Raw genomic sequence first — 25,347 nt, forward strand, 5'->3', positions numbered from 1 at the left:
TTCACAACAGCTGAATAGCAGTAATAAGGCAAAACAGTAGGAAGCAAGTCCTAGCAAATATATCTCCATCTTCACAGACTTAAGAAAACAAGCTTCAGGGGGATTGCTTCTGATCCCCAGAACATAAGACCTCTCCGATCAGGAAGATCAAACACCACACTTCTCTGTGGTACCTGCTCAGATACTTTTCCACTAAACACAAGCACTTTTCCAAATCAGACCCTCTCGGCAGAGCCTGCGTCTTTGTTAAGAGAGACTTACATATTAACCTCTTCAACCAGACACATCCCAGAGTTAAGGGCTCTGGCTGGCAGGCAAACAAAGGCCCCACGTTTCCTGTCACACCACAAGCTGTTAATGACATAGGCAGATCTGCCCACTTCCCCAGCTCGGTCTGGGCAGACCTCTGCCACTTCCTGGCTCCCAGCTCATGTCTCTTCTGAGTTTCTTCTCTAGAAAACTGTGATTTATGTGAACATGGAAAGCTGCTCAGGAAAATTCTTGGGAATCCCTCTAAACATCAAAACCGATCCTTTCCTTTTTAAACACAAATTTTACATAAAGCTAATCTTCAGTTAAAATTCATATAAGACATTGTGCTGATTTTTTTGCCAAAATACAATTTTTATATGATTCATATAAAAAGCTTGCACAGCTTGGAACCATCACAAAAGCTTCCTTTTAATCATTTGAGACACCAACCACTTTTGATTTTTATTCTGTCACCTATGTTTTTCTTTTTCTTTTTTCCACTATGAGCTCTAATTTCTCTGTTAACTCTAAAAATTGGTGTTAACAGTTTTTGTCAGTTTGGATTGAAAGTGCAGAGTGAGTGGGAGGGGGCAGGATCTCACTTTTTAATATAATAAAATGTGTTAGAATTATGTATGTTGTTTTTGTTCTCTACTGTGTTTTTTAAAAAACAATTGCATTACAATGTTATGAGAATTTACATAAAAATAAGTGTAATTTCAGATGTGAGCTCCAGATAATTACTTTCCATTCGGGCTCTACTTGGGTTTCACCTCTCCTCCCCGTACACGCAGTCCCGGGACAATCTTGTCCATGGCAGACACTCCCTATACCCCACACCTGCATTTCTAACACTCTGGGTGACTTCTCCTTCTTCCTCTCTCTACACCCCAAGTGTTACTCAAAATCAAGATATTAAAATATTAACATTTTTCACCAGACCTCCTTCCTTTCCTGTTCCTATAGCACTTGCTCATAATTCTATTAAATAGTCTGTTAAGGTTATCTTCTATGTGTTGGTCCACCCCCCCTCACCCCCAACAAATTTTAAGAGACCTGCAGAAAGGGATTGTGCTTTGTTGATCTTTCCGGCCCCAGTACCTAGAAAAGTGACTAAAAGAGTAAGCATTTAGTAAATGCTAATTGACTAAATAGACTCTTCGATTTTCTCATTTCTGTGGTGAGTTGTGGACCATCTACCAGCCTGGTCATCCAAACTGGATACCTTGGCATCACCCCCTCTTTATCCTCCTCTTCATTTGTACCAGCCTTGTTTCTATCCTGTTCCAGTTGCCTGTTGCTTGCTATAGATAGCCTCCTGCCAGGCCTTTCTGCCCCCAATCTCTGCTCACCTCTGCTGCAAGAGAAGCCCAGTTGAAATGGAGACTACCTCTAGTCACTCTCCTGCTTAAGAACTTTCAGTGCGTTACACATAAAGCTTTCCTTTCTTGTTGGTCTCTTCCAGCCTCTCTACGATTATTTCTTTGCACACTGCTAGCCATACTTTCAGCTCAGAATCACCAAAACTCTAGTTACTTCCTAAACACGGAAGCTATATAGTCAGTGGTTAGTAAAGCACTGTCTTCAGCAGTTTTCTTTATTTATTGATTTTTTTTTTTTTTTTTTAGAGAGAATGAGGTAGGGAGAGAGAGGGAATGAAGGAGAGAGAGAACACTGATTTATTGTTCCACTTATTGATGCATTCATTGGTTGATTCTTGTATACATCCTGACTGGGGATCGAATCTTCAACTTTGGTGTATCAGGTCAACATTCTAACCAACTGAGCCACCTGGTGAGGGCCAGTGGATTTTCAAGAGATAATATGAAGACATGACTATTGTTAAAACTATGATAAAAACATATTGAGGAGCAATATGAAAGCACCTTTATTTTTATTTGATGGTTCCACTAATCAGTGGCAAAGTGTCCCTCCTAACGTTAGATACATCACGTTTGTAGGCCTCTGCACTTTTGTTGACAATAACTTCCAATCTTGCCCACCTCTCCTTTTTCACACAACTGATGCTAGTACATTTTTTCAAGCAGCAGATCACATATTGTCTTATCTTGAAATATAACCACTGCTCAGGTTGTGCTAGGAGCCTTTCCTCTGTTTCCATTGCACTTGCCCATAATTCTATGAAGTATTATATTGAGATTATCTCTCCATTGTCTGTTCTCCCCATCCACACACTACAGGTGTCTGAGGTCAGGGGCTCATCCTTCATCTTCACAGTCCCAATACCTAGAAGAATGACTGCCGTCAGCTGGACATTGTAGATGTTTGTTGGCTGAAAGGACAGGCGACTCTATTTTTGCCCTTTGGTTATGAATCTATGCCAGACACCACTCTGTCTTCTAACCTGTTTGGAAATAGCAAACAGGTGGGAAACCTCACTAAGGCAGCCATTTATAAAAATACTGATGATGGCTAGAAAGTGTTTTTAACACTGAGCAGCCTAGGCTGTTCCTCCAGCTCCACAACCACTACCGTGACTGAACGAATCTCTCAGAATATGTTGTCTTGCAGCTGTTTTTCCTATTCTTATGTAGACTCAAGGCAAACAATGGTTCTATTTGTTGTGTCATGTAGGCAATCTGTCTGGTAAAGCTTACCAGTAGCTCTAACAGTGCTACAGAACTTGGAGTCAAATAGTATTTTAGGTATGAGTTAGCAATTTTTTTCTAACATAGAAGTAGCCTAAGGAAAATTTTCTTTGATAAGGGATGTTTTTTCTGTGATATTTTTTTTGTTCCAAGATAATTTTTATTATATCACTACTTCAAAATTTTGGTTGGTTAATCCTCAAGTTGCATCAACTAAACTCAGAAAATACATGGATTCATTCATTCACCTGATCAGTCACTAGTTCTTTGCTGAATTCTAATTCTGTGTTAGGCACTGTGCTGAGTAATGGGGATTCAGTGTGAAAAAAAAAATCAAATATGATCCCTGTTCTCATGGAGTTTACAATATGGTGAGAAAGACATAACATATACAACAGAACAGATAAACATGAATAAAGATAATTTAACAAATATCATAATTATTTTATCCCCATGTGTAAGTCCCTTCTCACTTTCTATGGTGAAAGTTCCAAATTGAACCAACACAAGTACTCAAATTCTGAACCTACTCCTGTCTACCACACAGATAATGATCTCATCTCTGAAAAAATAGAGGGTACTGGACATGAACACTCGAACTCTTTTCACTGCTCTTTAGAATGAATTCATATTTTGCTCTCCATACTCTTACTGTTTTACGAAGAAGAAGTATCCCAACTCCTCTCCAAAGATTAGTCTATATCATAAATTCCAACTTTTCAAGATCTCCTGGGAGACTTTTGGTTCCATCTTTTGGTTTGGTCTATAAAATGTTCAATGTCTTCTATGGTAAAACATGTTATTTATAGTTCTTATTCTTTAAAGCCACTATTTTATCATGGCTTTTGCATTTATTGATGCTCTTCATACACAAATAAGACAGGGGAGGGAAGAGAGGATTTGCAAAATTCACTTTTCTATCATTTGTTTTCATCTTAATTCCTTATAACTTTGATTCTACCCATATTATTTGATTGACTCCCTGGAGGTTTACCAGTAGCTTCCTATCACCTGTAGTGGAAATCTGAATTTTACAGCATGCAATGTCTGTTCCTGGCATCATTGCCTTGATTTCCTTTGGGATCATCATTTCCCCTACTCTCAGTTCATGTGATTTACTTTGGTTGACCTTATCCTTAGCATGGAGGGTAGGCACGTAGTCTAAAAACAAGCAACTCAACACAGGCCATGATGATTGGGTTTGGGATTGTCTTGGGTTCTCATTGGAGCCAATCAGAACTAATACTGGAAGTAAAGTTAGAGGTAATTTATAAGACAAAGCTCCCTTTTTGTATGTGGATTTGGACTTCAATAGATATAGGTTGAGGCTGCTGCTGCCATCTTGTCGCAATAAAGGGGAAACCCTTCAGGAACTAGAAGCCAAGAAAGATAGAAAAAGAAAAATTATGTCCGATTTTATTGACTGAGCTCCTAAATCCAACGAAATCTAATAATAGAACTACCCTTGAACTTTATAGTAATGTGAGTCAATAAATTCTGTTAGCTTCATTAACTTAGGTTCCTGGGGTTTTTGTCATTGTCAACAGAAAGAACAATAACTTATACATTATCAAAAATTCAGTGGCTAGTATTTGACAAAACTAATTATCATTTTTTTCCAAATATGTACTATTCCTCTGTCTATACCCATTTTTTCTGATCCTTTCTTTAATCCCCTCTAGTTCCTCTTTATCTATAGCATTATATTGTAGACCTTCAGGATTAGAATTATAAGGGGTAAAGAAATTAATATGTATTGAATTCCTTGTGGATGGCACTTATTATATACATAATTACCTGTGAAAAGTCTAGCTGCATTTTTGGAATTATGTCTGAAACACCAACCACACATACTATTGTTTTAAATGTTGTAAAAGAGATGCTATATGAAGAGAAAATGTTTGTAGATTTGGACTGCATGTTATGATTTCTATCCTGAATGCAAAGAATTGAATATTAATAAAGCACAAAATGAAGGTTTCATAGCAATAATGTCTCTGATTCTAGTTTAAAAAAAGAATGGGAGAACTGTGCTATTGCATTTTTGTACTAGCACACTTCCTGGAAAGCAATTAAATTGCTTTACCACCTCAGTTTTTAGAAAGCAAAAGGTTAGAAAATACAATAAAACTGACTATTATTTCCAAAAAGAACTGAAAGTCATTGGACTGTGAGAAATTTGAAATCATATCAGAAAGCAGAATTTATGGTCCTATGAGTTATGGAAAAGGAAATTGAATTGTGTGTTTTATTTTTAAAACACAACCACTAAAAAGGTGTTTCCATAGTAACAAGGTCAATACCAGTAGCCATTACAGACCTTCCTTCTTTCTGATAGTGGGTTTGAAGATCTTTTTCAAATACCACTTTAAAAACCCTCTGAAAAAGTATATCTTTTCTGACCATTCATCTGAACCAAGAATGAGGAAAAATACACATGGAGTATTGAATTCTCATGTTTTATGGATTATGAGCATTCACGGCTGTCACATTTTCAGAAAGAAGCCTGCCTGATTAGCAACTATGCCAGCCCCTGAACATCGGATTTGATTAGCCTGATTGTAAATCTGGACAAACAGAAGTTGTTTGCAGTAGTATTCAAACAGAAATAAAAGGCAGCACAGTATTAAAAAAGCACACTCCTTTAACAACTAAATATTGAAAGAGTTAAGTAAATAATCTCTATTAGAAATATGTCAAAAGCTCAGATAAAATAAGATATCACTACTAGAGGAAGGTTAGAAAGATAGAGGCCTCATTTTGTTTACGGCAGAAATAAATAGCTCTTTGGCCATAAAATCAATTCACTCAGCTCCACCAGGAAGTGGCCTCTCCTTTCTCTTTCCTTTGTGTGGACATACGTTGCCTCCAGCATGATCATTTCTGAGATACTTTGTTTTTCTTTGTATTCAGAATAGTATCTCACATAACATTTTGTATATAAATGATACTTAAAAAAGAAGTGGAGAATGAATCATGAAAGATAATGACAAAAGAATAACTAAACACAAAATCTCTGGTCTATTTTTAGATATGATTCATCAGTTAAAAGTGTGCTCATTTTCTTTTATTGTTGTTCAGTTACAGTTGTTCTGTGTTTTCCCCCATACTCCCCCCTCCCACAGTCAGTCCTCCCCATTGTCCGTGCCCGTGAGTCCTCTATTTGTGTTCCTCAGTTCTAATCTCTTTAAACCAAGGGACTGTGAAACCTTGTTCATAGACTCGTAACTATTAAATAATGAATCTAATTGCCTGATCCCTAGAGGGCTTGCCTCAGAATCTCTGCAGGTGAGGACTTGGCATCAGTATTTTTTAAAGCTTCTCAGGTAATTCTAATGTGAAGGCAGAGTTTAAAAATCCTTGCTTTCAGCTGTTTTCCTGGAGCTCAATTAATGAATAATTTATTTTCCTCCAACTTTTAAGTACTTGTTTTTTTCTCAAAACTGCCTCATAGTGCTATACTAAACCTATAAGACCTTTTATTATAACCTAATGATTTATCCTCTAGAATCACTTTCCATAATATAAGCTTCAATTAAAATGGTTGTCATAAACAATTAAATTTTTTACCCAAAAATTATTTATTGAATTCTGTTCAATATTGTTATTAGCTTTTTTTGCTGTGCATTCAACTTTTGAAAATCACGACTCAATACAGAATCAACATAATAGATGCTAAGTAAATGTCAGTAGATTTAATATATGCCTTCGGGTTTTTATGTTTGACTTACCTGGGCCTATAATGCCTTTTACATGCTTATCTATCTGAAAAAGTTCAGATTCATCCTTGAAAACATGCAGATCATGTTTCTCTTCCTCCAGGAAGCCCTCTCTGATTCAGATAGACTACTAGGCACTCTCTTCTTCGGCACTGCCACTGCCCCAGGTTTATGCTTCAATTTTGCTCTCCTCATACTATACTGTCATTTCTTTTTCTTTTTCTTTAAATAAGTCCCTTCTCCATACCTGCTTGTGAACAACTTGCAGCAGGCGCTGACTTCTATAAACCTTCCTGCTTTTTTTCTCCCAGCACACACCAAAAGAGCTAGAAACAATAGGCATTCTGAGTTTACTAAATGAAAGAACAAGTGGTCACACTGAAGTGAACTAGTGCATTTCAAAAAAGCCATTGCAATTGACTGAACTGCGCCCCTCAGCAAAATCCATGAATTGAAGTGCTACCCTCCCCAGTGCCCCCCCACCCCGCAATTCGATGGCCTGTGGAGATGGGAATTTTGGGAGATAATTAAGTTTAGATGAGGTCCTGGGGTTTGGGCACTCTGATGGGATTAGTGCCTTTATGAGAGGAGACGCCAGAGAGCTTGCTGTCTCTCTCACTTTCTGTCACGTGAAGACACAGCATGAAGACCAGAGAGAAATTTCTCACCAGAATCCGACCATGCGTCAGATATACACTACACGGTCTTTATCTGGTGAATCCATTCTATAATCAAATAATAAAAACTGTGCAGTTTTAGGTCAGCAGTACACACACTTTGAATTTCATGGATGGGTTAGTAAAATTTGGGAAACCAATACCAAATTACCAACATTATATTTGGCCAACTAATAACATTAAAAACAAATAAATACCACTACCATCTATCACTACCAGTTCACAAATGGCAAAGCATTTAACACAAAATAAAGACTGTAATCTTAGTAGAGAATAAAGGGTGGCTTTCAATGTGACTACATTTTATTCAATGGCAAAAAGCATCCAAAATATTCTTTATTCACCTCATTTCATCCTAGGTTGGTGAAACTTTGTTAAGAACAGATCTCTCTCTGAGGTAGAAGTAGAAATTTATGCCATCTACTACTTTGTCTCCTGAGTGTTCTACTTACATCCTATCTCTCGCTGTTCTCATTGACCATGCAGAGTCCAGGGTAAAAATGCACGTCTACTGAAATGTAAATCTTCCTTTCATTTTGCCAAATACTAAGGAAAAATGATGCTTCTGGTACCATGATTACTTTACATTTCAGAATTTATGTCAAATAAATATCTATGTGAAGGTTATAAATCAAAGACCAACCAATACAGCAACAAAACTTACATGTATGGACCCAATGAGATGGCCCTTGCTGTCACAATCCCAAGAATCAGAGTTGTTAAAACTGTAGAAATAAGAGAGATCTGCGAAAGAAAATGTGAAGATATTGTTAATTTAGTATAGAGCGGGGATTTCCAACCAGTGCTCCGTGGCAGGCACACTGGTGCACTGCAGGAGGTTTTCTTTTTTTTACATTTCTTTTTTTTTTTTTTAATTTTTATTGTTATTCAATTACAGTTGTATGCCTTTTCTCCCCATCCCTCCACCCCACCCCAGCTGAACCCACCTCCCTCCCCCATCTCCACCCTCCCCCTTGGTTTTGTCCATGTGTCCTTTATAGTAGTTCCTGTAATCCCCTCTTCCCACTGTCCCTGCACACCCCCCCCCCCCCCGCCCTGGCTATTGTTAGATTGTTCTTAACTTCAATGTCGCAGGAGTTTTTAAAACATGCAATACCGACTATTTAGTCAGAGGCACTGACCTCTTTTCTTAGACTGTCAAATAAAAATATGACAACAGCCAACACAACAACAGTGTCTAGTGTGAATGAATCAAAATTATACCTGTTTTTGTCAGATTGCCAAAAAATACATTCTTAGGTGTCCACAGAATTTCAGTAATTAGTTTATGTATGCCATGAAATGAAAAAAGGTTGAAATTGCTGGTATAAGACTATTTTATTGAAAATAGTAGGTGTTTCTCTTTTTACTTGAGTAGACATATGCACCATTTCAAATACTTATTTAGTCATTTATTCGTACAGATTGGGTTGATAATCTCAAGTACATAACTTTTTATCAGACCATAGTCTTAGTTGTTTTCCCTTTAAATAGCAGAGCAAGTATCATATATCAGTACTGTAATCTTGTATCACGGCTTTACACGTTTTTAGTCGCTTCCTGTGGAGAGTACAGAACTGGTGATTTTTAAATGAAAGTTTATTTTTCTCCAGGCCCTATTTCAGTGTTGACTTGTGCTTTTATCCTATCTACAGTTAGTCCACCTGCTTCTGTCTTTATTTTACCTTTCCCCTTCCAACACAACAACCCCTCCCTCTTTTTGGGGGTGCTCTGTTATTTTTCTTTTTGTTCTCTAGCTCTGTTAGTCTTTCTTCCTTTGTGATCTTGCTGTTTGGTCCGTGTTTCTCAGTCTGTTTCTTCCTCTCTCTCCCATCATTACTTCAACCAGTTAAAATATAAACCGGCCTGTGTGTACGTGTGTTCTATGCACTCATTACACTAAATGCGTGTTTTGTCTCTTAATTTTTAATGGATAAACATATATTTTACACTTTTTTCTCTGGTAAGAATAATATAATACAGAATTAATTTTATTTCATTTAATGGTCATTAACCTTGTTTTCTGTTGTTAGTTTTTAACTAGAAAGTTCTATTATGAGTCCTCTGATTTACTGAGGAACAGAAATACCAAAGAACAGAAATATTAAGTAATATTCTCAAGGTCACATAGCAAGAAAGTGGCAACGGAAGAACTCAAATGCAATTATTCTGACACCAGATCAGGGCTTCTAACTACCCTGCTTTGCTAATTAGGAGATTTATTTAGGTATTTCAATATGACACGTTAAAGGGACATTTAGGGAAAAAATGTTGAGATAATGATAGAATATTAGCAGCTTTCTTTTCCTGAACTCCTTGCCTTCTGCTTTCTGAAGGTAACATTTATGTCTACATTGAACATGTCCAACCATTTCAGATATTTCACTATAAAAGCCCCTTTTTATACACTTTTGGTTATTTCTGGATGACTGTTAAAGAAAGGAAGGAAAATAGTCAGAATACTCTAGAATTAATCTGTATTCTCAGCTCTACCTGAAAAGAAGGACTTCTTAACTGTGGTCACACATCACACATCACAGCAGAATGTAAAATTCAATCAATTGTTGGATTTTTCAAAATGGAATATAAATATATTATATGTATAATTCTTTAAAAATTTTTCTCCTGAGAATGTTTGGGATTATATAGATATAGCACCAATAATATTTTAGGTAAAATACAAACATTCCTTGATAGTGAGGAAATAAAATACAACCAGGTAAAGGCCACTATGTTGATGGGCGTATGTAGTGAGTTAAGCAATTATTTGGTTGGTTTTATTAGAAAGAAATCAGCATTTGCTTTTAGCAATACAAATCATAAACATTGGCCAAATTCTCAACAATTAATCAAAACACTGACATTTGAATGTGATGGATGAAAAATAGGCACAACAGATACTGTAATTTACAAAGAAAATTTTAAGCCAGTAAAATGATTCATTCTTATTTCTAAAGTTAGCTTGCTTTTAAACTGTTTAACCTACTCTCTATAAAAACAGTAGAACATTGTTTAGTAAATTAAACTCAGTTTAAGTATAATTCTTTATATTTTCTAAATGTAAAGTAGCTGCCTGACATCAGTTAGAGTATTTACCTTAAAAAGAAAAAGAAAAAGAAGAAGGACATATTTACTTCATACTCATCATTTAAACCTCTGTTCCCAACAATAAGCTAAAGATTCAACCATAGTTTACTCTGTCATCGTTATAATTAAACTAAAAGAAACTAAAGATAAATGCTGTAATTAAGAACTTGGTCATAGAGATAGCAGTTGGACAAAATTAACACAGGTAAGAAAATACATTTCTGCTCCTACTTAAATGTAAAAATTACCTTTCCAAGCTTCGCTATGTCTCGGTACAAGGACAAAGGCAGAGTAAAGACAACCGTGGAAAACACGATAATGAAGTGGCGACCAATGAGCAAGTTTTCCGTGTCAACTAAAACACAATTGATATTATGAAGTGTTAACAGAGAGGACAGCTCACCAGTAGCTCACCAGTGACACAGTAAATATTGCATTATCAAAATAACTAAAATATTAAATAATACACAAAGGACAAAGTTTTCAGAGTAAATATGTCCCATAAAACCATGTATGACTAGAAATAGTACAGAAAAAATAAATACAAAATAACTTATAGATAAACCTATAGTTCAAATGATGTTACAATATTTTACATTTAAATTATTTTAATGGTCTCCTAATCAGTTTTCTTGTTCTACCTTCCTTTATGCCCTTAGAGTATAGTATACTCTTAACCTAAAAACTACAGAGATCCTTTCCAAAGACCAAAAAAAAAAAAAAACCCCCAAACAAAACATTATCATTCCTTGTCCAAAACCCTCTAATGGCAAAACCATTCATTGAGAAAGTAAGCTACATGTGGACCAGGTAATTTTCTGAAGTTTTAAAAAAATTTCTGTATTTCAGAGAAATTTAAACTGTAAAAGTTTAACAAAATTTCAAAACTAAATATTTAGGTAAAAATATTCACTATATTTCTATCTTTTTGTTGAGAAAGAAATATTTTCCCTGAAGGAAAGTAGGGAGAAGCAACGTGTTGGACAGAGAAGTCTTAGGGAAGCTGCTGAAACCTGGGGCACAATATCTTAGACTCCTGGCTCTCGTCACTACTGAATAACAGAGAGATAGAGACAGAGAGAGAAACTATCATCAAGTACAAAAAAAATAAACTTAAGTTAGAGCATAAAAGAATTTATATATATTTTAAAGCTGTGCTAATCACAGTATTCACTTTAAGAGATCTATACCTATTCCAATGAAGACCCTATTGTTTAAACTTTTTAAATGAAGACCCATATTGAATTCCTTCAGAGATTATGTAGTTACATTTTTGGAATGTTCTAGTGGTACACAGTCTTTGTGCATTTAATTCTGTGAAGTTTAAAGTCTATAGAAACCAAGTCTCAAGTAACTGAGTGTGATTTAAAAAAATTAAAAAGAAGTTATGGATCCATATAAAAAAACCCTAATTTTCTTATATGGTTGATAAACTAACTGAAAAGAAAGTTCTATGATAGGAATTTCAAAATGGCAAAATTTTACACACACACGTGTATACATAAGAATGGAATAATTAATCATGAATATTTAACTCAACCATAACTAAACAATCATCATAAAGATGTGAATTAAAACAATAAAACAGGAAATTTAAGTTCCCCAAACCCTGAATGCAACTATTTACATATTGCTGGTAAACATGATTTATATTAAATTATCTCTATATTTATTTCTATTTATCCCTTTAAACCCCCCCCCCATGATATATTTGGTAGAAAATATATTTTCTTCACTGGGAAAATTCTAAGGCCTAGAAAAACACAAATAAACTGCTGTGTAGCATGTAAGAGCCTAATAACTGAGGATCTCCATTGGTATAAAGGGTATTTTTCACTAATGATCCAATGATCAGATCTTATTACCTCTACTGATCTTCTAACAAAGATGCACCCAAATAAGCATTCTAAACATTTAGACAAGAAGAGGGAAAACTGAACATTGAAATATTTCAAAAATATCAAAATCATACAAACATACTATTTCTCATACTGACATTTCTCATTATTTGATTTGTACCATGAACTTGGACTTAAGTTACCTGGGAGAAGTGTAAGCAATTGCCCACTTATCAGTTGAAGACACTGGTCATATATTTCAGGAAAAAAATGCAGGTTTACTAAGGATTTTATCTACTTCTAAAAATACTTGGGCATCATATTAATCTTTACAAGACATACAAATAATCACACATTAAAAATATGACATTCAACAATGTAAAGAAACTATGATAAGAATAAAAGTGTGTTCTTTGCTATGTGACCTATATTTTAAGTCATTTTTGATGATTATAGTCAATAACCATGAAGGGGGTTTCAAAAGGCACTTTAGCCTTATCTATGATAAATTATTTTTATGAAGAGCATAAATTTACATATTATTTGTAAAATTAAAAATCAATAAAAATTAATAATCAAAGTGTTTCTATCAGGGAAAATTAATTAAATTAAATTAAAATTAAAGTAACCACACAATAAATACTGGAGAATACTAAACTGCCAATTAAGCAACTAGAATAGATCTCTATGTTTTGCTATGAGTATGTGTCCTAATGTACTGTTAAGAGAAAAAAGAATATTGTAGAACAAGATGTATAGTGTTATGTTATTCATATGACTATTTGAAGAATGCATGTAGCATTCTTAAAACTCTCATAGTATACATGAAAAAGGAAGGAAGGAAGGAAAAAAGGAAGGAAATGTTGGAAAGATTGTTCTACTTGGTTTTCCCAAGAGAGAGAGATTATGAGTATGTTCTACATTCCTTATTTTGCTTATCTGCTTTTTATTATTTTCTTAGTGAATGTGTGTTACTTCTTACATATGAAAATTAAGTGATAAAAATTTAAAATTAATATATATTCTTTTGAAAAACTTTGGAAAATAACGCAGGAAACAAAATCCCATGGGTCCCACAATTAAAAGATAACCACAATTTATATTGAATGTATTTTTTAATGTTTTCCTATTTATCTATGCACAGAGAAAATTTATATAATTTAGATCACATTGTATATATGGTATTATATTCTTCCCATTTTTGCATAGCATTCTATCCACTCACATGAGCTAGGTTTATGAAATCAAGATTTGAAGGTTGAGGACTAAGACAGAAGCTGCAATAGTTCAGGGTAACAATAATAACAGCTGACAATGTTAGGAAAACCTACTATATGCTAGGCACTGCCTATATTATCTCCCTTGTTTTGCATAAGAATGACATGAAGCAGTTGATACTCTAATTCATAAGTTAGAGATGAATAGACTAGAACTCAGAGAGGGTGTTAACCTTCTCAAGGTCACATAGCAAGCAAGCATTGGTTTTGTGACTTGATGGTCAAGTAGCCCTGATTTCAGCTAACCCAGTGAGAGGAAGGGAGGCAATTTCTAGTTCTAGGTTTTGCTTTCCTTTGTTTTGCATGTCTTTTAGAATGAGTGATTCAAGAACTGAGAGGAAAGGCATTTTTGCATCAATTTCAACTACCATAACGACTATAAAGTCAGGTCACAATAAAATGGGGATTATGTGGGTGGGATGAGAAGCTCTTCGAAGCACAAAGGCTGGGTGATGCAAATGGCCATGCCATGAGGAAAGGTTGAAAGGGGAGGGGGGCTGTGCACATGTTAATAAAAAAGTCTGACTGAGAATGTTCAGAGCTGCTCTTTCATAATCACCCCAAACTGGGAACAACCCAAATGTCCCTCAACTGTGTGACAAACTGTTGTCCAGTCCAACCATGCAATGGGACATTCCCCAGCAATTGTTTATTTTTTTTTAAGAGCAAACTACTATATACCCAAAGTCATAGCTGAAATTCAAATGCACTATACTAGGTGAAAGAAAAACCAGACTAGAAGGGCTAGATACTTTATAATGCCATTGATCTGGCATTCTGGGAAAAGCAAAACTAGGCAGAGAAATTAGATCAGTGGTTGCCAGGGGCCAGAAATGAGGGAGGGCTTGCCTATAAAGGGGAATAGGGACAATCTGGATATTATGGAATTATTCTGTATTTTTACTGTGGCTGTGGTTATATGGCTATGTGCATTGTCAAAGCTCACAAGCCTATGCAAGAGTTAAAGTTATATATTAATAGAATAGTGGAAGAAAAGGTCAGCTTGCTTATCAAGGAAATGGTGTAGTAAAAACAGTACATGAGAAAATGTTACTAACAGAGTTTGTGATACATAGCATCAGATATTTCAAATATATTCTAAGTAGAGTAGTAATACTTATGATAATATTATTAATAACTCTTACTAAATATAGTATAATAGTAATAATATTACTAGGTACAGCAATAATAGTAATCACATTTTTAAACTGCTAAAAAAGATTTAAACGATATATAAAGGATTACTATTTTAGGATCAGAATGAATCCTAGATATTGCCAGGTATTTGAAGTCATCCAACTCTTGAACTTGCAAATATTTTACTTATAAATTATTATAAAACACATTAACTATGAGAAACTATATAAAATAAATATATTTACTTACCTCCTGGGATTCTTTGGAAAACTTTGCTCAAAGTGTCTCCAGTTATTATGTTGTAACTTATCATAGCTAAATACATAATTAAAATCATACAGTCACCGATAAGATTTTTATCTTGAATATTTTGAAAATAATCAGTTACTACTCCCCAAATATTGGCATAATCTTACTACCTTTAAATATATAGTTTGGTTACCATTATGTACAACTTTAAAAATAACTAGACAACAGATTTATGGGAAAATATTCATTTGTATTAAAAAAGATTTTCACTTTACAAATTTATTCTTTCCAAGCATATTTAAATAATAGTGAGGTTTGGTAGTCATTTAAAATGTGATTTATTTGTCATTAAAGTTCAGTTTCTAAATACTTTTCCAGGAATGCATGTATTGTTCAATGTGAGGAGTAACAAAAGAATATTATGAAGGCTCTAAAATATCTCATCATTTAAAAAATTAGAGTTTTGGGAAATATATTATTAGCCTTTGGTGGGACATAAGAAACTAGTGATTTAAGCAATAACTTCTGTATTACCGGTTTAAAAAATGAAGTCAATTTGTCCATTGTTGAGTCTTAACATTTTATTTATTTAAGAAGTGCTAAGTGACATTTTCATCATTATAGTACAAACTTTAAATAGCATGTTGGCTTTGTACATGGCTTCCACAAATGTATTTCAAAATATTTTCAAAACATTTATCTCAGCCTTAAAGAGACCTATTGTTTCGCTCACTCACTGTTATTCCCAGATCATTCTATAGTTCACCAAATGAGGGAAGAACAAACATTAGACTAATGAAAATCACTCTCATTTTATTTCAGTAAAATACTCAGAAGACAAACCAAAGGACCAGGGAATAAGAGAAAAATGACTAAAGAAGCAAACACTTAATTTGGAATATATTTCAACTACTAGTACTCAAACAACTATGCAATGACTATTAAAACCATTACATTCAGAAATGACAGTATGTTTTTGCAAATAAGTATAATTTGCATCTTCATGTTCATCTTACCTATATATGGATACAAAAACTGTAGAACAGAGAGGAGAAGATACCCTGGGAAGCCAAAGGTTTTATTGACCAAAGACTGGTAAGTGTCTGTTCCAGAGAGAGCCCCTCCTTTTATCAATAAAACAAGGGAAAAGTCTGTGGTAAAAATAACAATGAAACAAATGTTAGATTACATTTAATACAAAGGTTTTTCATGTTTTGACTTACATAAAAAGGGAAAATTTTTAAGATAAGCAGTTAATTTAATGCTACAGTAAATCAGCATGGCAAGGCTTCCTTCCTTCCCATGAAACATTATTTTTCATGAAATGGTACTGTTCCCAATTACATATTTTTTGGTCAAGATGCAAGTATACTTAACATATCCATGTGATGAACTGGACAGAAGAAGATACGCAGACTACAGTTGAGCATCAGTATTTCATTTTACTTTCTAACCTAACCAATGCAATGACTATTCACAGGATGCAGCCCAATGGCCAAGCCACACAATGTAGGCAATCAGATATTTCATAGGCATTCAACATGTGAATACTGAAAATGAAAAATGCTGTAAGCGTGCAGAAAAATAGAGTTAGGAGACTCAGATCATTGGTTTTATAACAAAGTACAACTAGTAACTCTATTTTATAGTTATGGTTGAGAGAGCACTCTAAGAATTTTTTAAATTTTAATTTAATTTAATTTAATTTTAATTATTTTTTTCTTCACTCAGATGGTGTTCTCTCCCTCTTACTCTCCAAGGAGGGAGAAGAACGGTCATCAATGGCCAATGGCAGTTACAGAAGCAACACCAAGAGCCGGCTGCACGTTCAGGAGAGAACACTCCATCTCCTCCTCATGGTTTCGGGTGCTCTACACATTCAGAGGAACTTCTCTAGTAACGAACTACAGAAGTGATCCCTGAAAGTATAGTCTTTAATTTACATTTTAGAGATTTAAGTTACAATTTTAAGTTGAAATTGAAGATATAATTATATAGATATTATATAATTAAAAGTTAGTATCTTTCTTTCTTCCTTCATTTAACTCAGTGAACCTAGCGAATGACATTGAACCTACTGAATGACAATGCAGTTTTATGAGGTACGCAACTATGTACAGGGTGTGATTCTTGCACTCTTTTCTCTTGCCATGTTTCACCACAGGTGATTTTGTTATTTTTTTCGTTTAAGTAATTTGGAAATGCGTTAAAAGACAAAGATAAAAATTCAAATAATTCTAGTATGATTTCCACCCTGAATTCTTCCCACACCATCAAAACTTCTTTAAGGTTCTTCAATAAACTCAAAGTTGATAAATCCAATTGACACACCCCGAATCTTAATCTTATTTGCTCTTTCAGTGACAATTTTTTTCCTGTTCACCATTCCTCTCCTCTTTAACCTTCCTCCTGCAGCCTTTGCCACATCACTTTCTCTTGGATTTCCTCCTACCTTTTTTTGGCCATTGATACTCAGTTTTACACCAGTTTTCTTTTATTCTGGATTCTTAGACTTTTTCTCACTCTTCAAGATGGCTTACTGTGATCTCATTCATGTGCATGGCTTCAATTTTCCTATAGATGTTAGTAACCCCCAAATTTGTGTATCTAGCCCAGACTCCCAAACTCCAGATGTCTACATCTGGCTGCCTAATAAACATTTCACATTGGAGACCTCATAGACATCTCAGTTTTAAAATATCCACATTCTAATTTATATATGTGTTCTGGAATCTGCTTCTTCATCCACATTTCTCTGATCAGTGAATGGTATCAACAGGAATTTGAGAATCACCTAGACTTCTCATTATTCTTCATCTTCTATATGTATTCCTTTGGTCACCAAGTCCATTACTGCATCATAAATTATTCTACTGTGTCCCCTCATTTCTAATCCCTAGCATCCTTTATTTTAGGACTTAGGCCTTTATCATATGCCATCTGGATTATGGCAATAACCTCCAAATAGTTTTCTTATCCACCAATCTCACCCTCTACCAAAACATTTCTGACATCTGCTAAGACTTTCTCAACATTTCCCCTTGGATGGGTCTGACCATATCATAAATCTGATCACGTGTTCTGCTTAAAATACTCCAGGGGATCCTCTAATGTCTTCTAATAAAAGTCAACTCCTTTTCATGAGGCAGAAAACATTATTTATTAGCTGTGTGACCTTGGGTGGAGGACTTGACCTTTCTGAATTATTATGTTACAAACACAAAAATACTATCAAATAGTGTCACAGCACTTCCTGTGTGCCAGGCCCTTTCAAAAATGCTTAACACATATTAAGTTGTTTATCCTTTACAACAATCTTAGGTACTCCTCATTTAATAAGTGAGAAAAGTGAGGTACAGAAGGTTAAGTAAATTGCCAAGCTTCACACAGCTAGCATTGGAGCAGTCAGGATTTGGACCCTGGCAGTCTGGCCCTAGAATCCTTGCACTTAATCAAAATCTCAGCTCAGTTGGAAGTCACTGTAGACCTTGGGCATATCATTTGAATCCATTAAAGTTTCAGTTTCCTCCTCCAGGAAAGTAGAACGTGCATACCTACTTCATGGAGTCAGAAGGATTAAGTACAGTGGTGGCTTTACACTCTGCATCTAGGCAGTCCTCAGGGAACTACGGTAATGACAGAGCCATTCATGGGAAACATCATAACTGCCTCTGCAAACCGCTCTACCAGCATCTCCCTCTACTCACATACAAACACCAACCCCATAGTTTAACCAGACTGAGTACTTACAAGTTCTCTTTTGTATTTCTACATTTCCACCTGCTTAAAGTAACCTTCCATTTTCTTCACTCACTCACATATTTTCATAAACAGTGGAGGTATCTCCTTCTCTTCACAACATGTCTGCTCCTTTGAAGGTGTGTTAAATGCCAAAGTTCCTATGATCATGTACATATTTTCATTATGGTATTTTTAATGAAGTATTGTAACTATTTATTTTTGTTTGCCGGACTCTATGCCGTGAGCTGCATACAGGCAGGAATAACGCTCTTTATTGCTACAATGGCAGCAGTGTCAGTAAATATTGTTGAAATCAATCAGTGATCAATATAGATCAGGATTCAAATTCAATTTGAGAAATGACCCAATACATATATTTTAAAATATTCTGCAAGCACCCAACGTATAGCAATTAATTCTACTTCCTTTGTTTAAAACTATGAAAAGCTTCACAGGAGAGTTGAGTAGTTTCTTGAAGGATGAGTAGGATTTCACCAGGTAGAGAAAAAAGAAAAAACATGTCGAGCAGGGGGACCATCTGTGGGAAGGCAGTGTGAAAGCATATTCTGTATGTGAGGGATGACATAGTCCAGAACAGCTAAAACATAAGGTTCACACATAGCACTGTTGGCGACAGGCTGAAGGAGAGGTTTGCGTAGTTGGAGATGAGAGTGAAAATTCAGACTGTGACTACATGAAGGGACGCGAATGCAATAATTTTTTCTGTTGTCATTATGGAGTCTTGGAATGCTTTGATGGGTGGAGTAATAGTAATCAGGCCAAGGTTTGATAAAGATGACTCTTGCAGCAATATGGAGGACTGGTCAGAAAGGGGCAGATGATAAATGTAGTAAAACAGTAATTTATTCGCCAAAGAAAGAATCAATGAAAACCTGAGTAACAGAGAGAAGGTACCCAATTTCACAGCTGTTGTAAATTTTTTGGTGAAGAACTGTATGCTTGGAATGAGAATGCTGTTTCATAAAAGTTCAAAATGTATTGCTTGAAGTTAACAGTTTGCTAAAAATTTAGTCAATGATAAATGTAAATGATTTCATCTGCTTATAAAATAAAGGCTATAAATATATTATCTTAAAAATTTTAGGAATCTCAAATATCAATCACTATGATTTTGATCTCACTTTAAATATATTATATGCAAATTTGAGGTAATCCATGAATGAGTTTGTGTTGTTCAACATGAAAATTTTCTTTTAAATCATTCTATATGTTTGGAAAACAAAAATTATTTTACTCTAATCAACAAATAAAATAATCTTAAAGCAATTTAAAAATAAAACTCTGTTATAAATGTTTATAATTCTATTTTTGTTTCTCAACCTTTCACAAACATGGAAACAGAACTTGGAAAAAACACCCATTGAACTGTTCATACCTCATTAGAGGCCTTAGAAAGACAAAAGAATAACACTAGAGACAAATCATTGAGTAGCTACAATGTCAATTTAAAGAAAAATTTAGTATCATACCCTACTTGTAAATTTTCCTCTTAAAAGCCTATTTAAAAAACCAAATGAATTATAGTCTATATTCTTTTTTTCTTTTGTGTGGTTACCTTTATTTATCAAAGTTATTTAAGGATTTTGATCATATAACCAAATCAATAAGACTAATTTCCTCTGATCAATAGTTCTGCAATATATGACTTTGCGAAGGACTGCTCACAATAATTGTTATAGGTTTATATATAATATCAGTTGAGAAAGTTATTCATGGCATGATTTGTTTTTGTTTAATATGATCTGGCTTTAGTAAACTTTTCATTCTCCTCAAGTATTGAATTCTTAGGTGATACACATTTTAATTTTTGCCATGTGCATACATATTTACAATGCACTTAAATAAGCCACGGTTATTATGCCTGGGTGGAAATTAATTATTTGTCAGTGCTGATTGACTGGGAAGCAGGAAATTAGAAAGGACAAGGGTAAATCCTTGAATGGGATTTTTTAGTGTTATAAATGCTCTTGGGAACAGAATGCATTTTCAAACACCAGCGACTCTAAATAAGCACAAAGTCATAGATCCCACATTACTAAATTACAAATTAAGCTACAAATTAAGAGCTATAGAAGCTAAAAGCAGTTTAGGTTTTGGGTGGAAAGAAGAAGAAAGCAAAGGGAAGGGAGCCCAGTGCTTTTGCAGCTCTGACTTTTCCATCTTCTACATGCTTTACTCCCTTTCTTCTTCAGCCTGGGAAAAACGACAGTTACAGCCTGGGCTTGGAAGCCTGAGAGTTTATGAGAAACAGCATCTGGGTATGGCCTCCAGAAGCAGAGCTTAGACAGATGAGAGCTCCCAGGAGAAGTGGTGTGAGACGATAGGGCAGGGGAAGCACCTAGCTCTGCAGTGGTGGTACTCTGGAGCTCCTACTGCACCACGCGTCGGTCCCTCCTGGAGGCAAGGTTTCTGTATCAGTCAGCCATTGGCTGAAGGCTGTGGGAAAATGGCAGCTGTGGGTTATAACCGCAGAGGAAGGTGGTACCACTGAGGCCCAGGTCAACACTCTGGAGAAGGGGACAGCTAAGATGTTTTGCATTACCTGGTAAAAAGGCATCTAGGTGACTACACATAGCAGCCACCATAGCATCAACCACAGCAGGTGGTGTCTTGCTGCCTCTTCCACAGTTATGCTAAGGTAGAGGAAAGACCCTGCACTTGTCATGAGGTGAGTGGGAGGGATGACAAGGCAGGGAAAAGGACAAAAGAAAGAGGACCTGATTATGAGTTGTATAGTCTGCACTTAGACTGGGTGTGAGTGAATACGTTACACAAAAAGGGGAAGGCAGAAGAGAAGTAGCATAGAAGCACCGTATTGCTGCACTTAAAGACAGTGGCAGGTGGGAAACCTGAGCAGCCATGGGCAAGGTGAGAACACCTGCAGAAACAGCTGGAGAAGGTTTGTCATTCATGTGCACCTGCCCATGGTCCCTGTGGGAAAGGAAGTCCTGACAACTGCACTTTCAGAGCATAGCTGTCTTGGCTTTAACCAACCTTGAAAACGACTTCCCCTCCTACCACGTTCTTCATAAAATGAAAGGGCACATGAAAAGGATTTAGGCTTGGTAATACAATATATAATGCTTTTCTAATCTTCAGAGGATTAGCAAGAAAAGTAAATTTTCTCAGACATAAATGTCTAAATTCTTTAGGATTCTTTGATCCAATACAATTGTATATTCAATTACAGGGTGTGTGTATGAGAGTGTGTGTGCATAAAATAGTCCTTGTGCAATTTAAGTTGCAAGAGTTAGCAATTACATAGTATTTTACCTGTAACATATGAAACCCAGAATAAAAGCAATATTCCGAGAGGAAAGCCAGCTTGCTTCATTGAATAAGGCAATCCTGGAAAAACATAAAATGCCCACCCATCACATTAATGAAACATACATAAATACAGAAGATTTTTCCCAATTCCTGTATGTGGTAGGCTAAGTGCACTGAGATATTCATATGACATAATTATGAACAGTACATACGACTACTAAAATTAAATGTTAGCATATTAATACTTATTTCAGAGTAAAATGTTGTAAGTTAAGGACATATACAGAGAGCAAGTTTATGAGGTGATAGAATATGAATAAGACAGCAGAAAATAAAAAAGAGATGCCAGTTCATGCAAATCATGTTCGCGTCAGGGTGAGGGGATCCTACGACCTAGGATATGGAGTAATGACCCAAAGCTTTCTTCACGTGCTGCCTGGGAAAGCGGAGAGGGTAAGAGAGGGTAAGAGAGCACAGAAGGGTAATGGGACATGAGGAGTCAAAATGGGCAACCATGTAGGAAAAGGGGGGAAGAATGAGAAGGTAAAAGTATTTTTATATAGCTGAAGGGGGTAATATGAAATATTTTCTTGTAACTTTTTTGGGGAAATGAACAATTTTAGATTATGGACAATAAAATATTTAAAAATATTTCTACCCAGCATTTTACTCTCTGAAAAATTGGCTGTGGCCAGGTAGCTCAGCTGGTTAGAGCATTGTCCCAAATGCCAAGGTTGAGGGTTTGATCCCTGGTCAGGACACAGACAAGAAGCAACGAATGCATGGATAAGTGGAAAGACAAATCGATGTTTCTCTCCCTTCTTCTCTTTCTCTAAAAATAAAGGAAAAAATTGGCTGAGCATAATTAAGAGGTACTTTAAATGTGGCCGACATGGATGAGCTTAAAGTGTTTAAATCAGGAATCATGTCCAGAATTCTGCCGGGAAGAGCTGCCCACACCTCTGTGGCACGTGGAAGCAAAATTTCAAACAAATCTTTGACCCTATTTTTCACTACTTTGCTTCAGACACTTCCACTTGATGCACTATTTGAAAAAAATTATTTATATATGGAAACAAGTAAAACAAAAATATACATCAGCTCAGTTCAGATAAATATTCAATGATGACTGTAACTAAAATGTCAAAACTTTACAGAAAAAAAATATTCTCAATGAGTACTACACAATTCTGTTTTGTCCCTACTGTTACTTAAGTTGGATGTTTTCAAATAACAAAAAAATAGTAAGTATGGGAAAATAACTACCTTTATAACTATAATGCAATGCACTTAATTTTTTCCTTGTCTCAATTGGGAAAATATGAGCTGCTTATTTATTTTGATTATTATTTGGCTCCTTTATTAAAAAAGTCATATGCATTTTTATGTAGCCAATTTGTATTTAATGACTAAATTATATTTTGAATGAATATAAATTATTAAATTCATACTTTAATTTTAACACTATATAGGTGGGTAAGGTACTATTGTATGGATTTAATTTTTCACAAAATTGGTATGTTTTCACATTAAAATTTTGTACTTCCAATATTCCCATATATCTGGAGGTTTTACACCTCCAGATAGTCATAGAAAGGTGATTCAAGTAATGATGGACACTTCAGGAAGAGGAAAAATAAATTAGGTAACATTATCAATTGTCCGTGCAGCCTGTGAAAAATTTTTTTTCAGCATCTCCAATATGAGGCTCCACCTAACCTGACCCAAGTGGAGGATGCTCTCAGTTGTGCAAAGAGGGTGGATCACAACTCCATCTTCAGCAAAAAAGGGACTGATGTGATGCCCACTGTTACAGAGGGAGAAATGGAAAGACTTACGGAGGACAATTACCAATTTTATCATTTAAGATCTTTACTCTAAAAAAATCAATGCACACTAACAACACGAGTCTTAAATTTGGCCTTTGCACTTACGATTTAAACAACAACAACAACGCAATACTTACCTATTATACCAGATCCTACAATGGAGTTGACGACATTAAAAACAGCAGCAGACTGAAGGCAAGTTTTCCCTTTGTGCTTATGTTCAGAAACGAGGATTTCTTTGTCCTCTAGATCGCTCTAGTTAAATACATAAAATGGCCAATAATGAATAAAGTTAAACCAATATTTACTAGTTTAAAACCAGAAAAGTGTTCAATATGCAATATAGTAGACTAACACGATATCAATGATGATAATAATGGCAATCACGATAATAAAAAGTGGTGAGAAGAATAATAAAGAGACACAATAATAGCTAGCAGCGCAACAGAGTTTTGCAAACAAACTCCACCCTAAAATGTCCTAATTAAAGCTGCACCAAGTCCATGGATGCTGCGTGGAGTCCCAGAGTACAGCACCCGTTAGAGAGCCAATGATGTGATTTTGTGAAATTAAAGGGGTTACATTGAAAAGTGCCTGGCAAGAAAAAAAAAAAACAAAACAGTCAGATCAAGGCAAAACTTCTTCCAGAGAACTTTTGGTGGTGCTAGCCAGGACCCCCAAGTGACGGCAAGGCGACCTCTGCTGCAGGGTGAATGAAGCTTTGGGGGAACTTGGCTTCAGAACCTGTCCCAATCTCCGGTTTTACCTGTGGTGGGATGACGGGCTGCTGCCCCTGGTAGCCCATGGTTGCACCCGGGTCCTCAGCAAGTCGAAGGTTCACGGTCTTGGATACCTCACTCTAGCCACACCTTCCTCCTCTGAAACCTCGCAGAGCCCGGCTGGTGAGCTGCGGGGAGCAGACCGAGCCGTCTCTCCGGCACAGCTGGCCCCACCCCGGCACCTCCACAGGCCGCACCGGCTGCAGCCTAGAGCTCACTTGGCTGCCTCAGCGGGAGAACTCTCCCTCCCCCTCCCTCCCCCCGACTTCCCCAGCCAAATGCACCTTCCTCCTCCTGTGGAGATGCCACAAGATGTTTCTGATCTGGGCAGCCCCCTCTCCCACTCCCACCCCAGCTCCAGTTGCAAAGTGTAGTTTGTTCTGCCCACGGTGCCTGCCCAGATTGCACAGAGTTACGGAGGCCTCAATTTAGTCCATCTCCAAGTTAGCTGCTCCTTGGCTGGAGATTGATGCCCAGGTAAGAAAGCAGGAGGACCTCCCACCCCCATGGAGTACCTTTTCTATCACCTCCTCCTCCCTACACCTCTTCTATGGCAAAGAGGGCAGATGAAAACGCAGGGTTTTTATTTTAAATGGAAAACAAACAACTTTTCTAGAGTTTTAGCAAACTCGATTACTCAGCATGCTTTGGTCAAATATTACCTGTGACTTTTCAGAAAAGGAGAGTTAAAGAGGGGAAAGGAAGATGGATTGATATCAGATTCAATAAGTGACCTTGAAGTCACTTATTGGGGTGTAAGGTGATGGGAAAGGGAAGGACCCTAGAGTATCTGAGCTAGAAAGAATCATAAAGGACCTTTTACTCACCCTTTTATCTTACGGATGAGGAAAAAGACCCAGAG

The 25,347-nt window shown here is 35.9% G+C and overlaps 1 protein-coding gene and 1 non-coding gene across 4 annotated transcripts in view; both read right to left on the reverse strand.

The window, feature by feature from the left end:
- Positions 1-24,594, reverse strand: part of SLC38A11 (solute carrier family 38 member 11) — a 46,355-nt gene extending 21,761 nt beyond the window's left edge. For 2 of the 3 annotated variants that reach the window (XM_045187441.2, XM_024579910.3), the window contains exons 1-7: positions 24,473-24,594; positions 23,844-23,961; positions 21,881-21,955; positions 15,862-15,996; positions 14,846-14,911; positions 10,593-10,699; positions 7,922-8,001 (exon numbers count right to left, since the gene is read on the reverse strand). In XM_045187441.2, coding sequence (XP_045043376.2) covers positions 7,922-8,001; positions 10,593-10,699; positions 14,846-14,911; positions 15,862-15,996; positions 21,881-21,955; positions 23,844-23,961; positions 24,473-24,511 — 620 coding nt within the window. In that variant the 5' untranslated portion in view covers positions 24,512-24,594. The remainder of the gene's footprint in view (positions 1-7,921; positions 8,002-10,592; positions 10,700-14,845; positions 14,912-15,861; positions 15,997-21,880; positions 21,956-23,843; positions 23,962-24,472) is intronic. The other variant, XM_045187442.2, reaches the window with a different exon arrangement.
- On the reverse strand, positions 16,570-16,780 carry LOC112322304 (small nucleolar RNA U3). Its single transcript, XR_002976624.2, has one exon. It is a non-coding gene; the product is annotated as a small nucleolar RNA U3 (small nucleolar RNA).
- Positions 24,595-25,347: the final 753 nt, after the last annotated feature.

Source organism: Desmodus rotundus, chromosome 2 (genome assembly GCF_022682495.2).
Source record: "Desmodus rotundus isolate HL8 chromosome 2, HLdesRot8A.1, whole genome shotgun sequence".
In the NCBI taxonomy this organism is placed as follows: domain Eukaryota; kingdom Metazoa; phylum Chordata; class Mammalia; order Chiroptera; family Phyllostomidae; genus Desmodus; species Desmodus rotundus.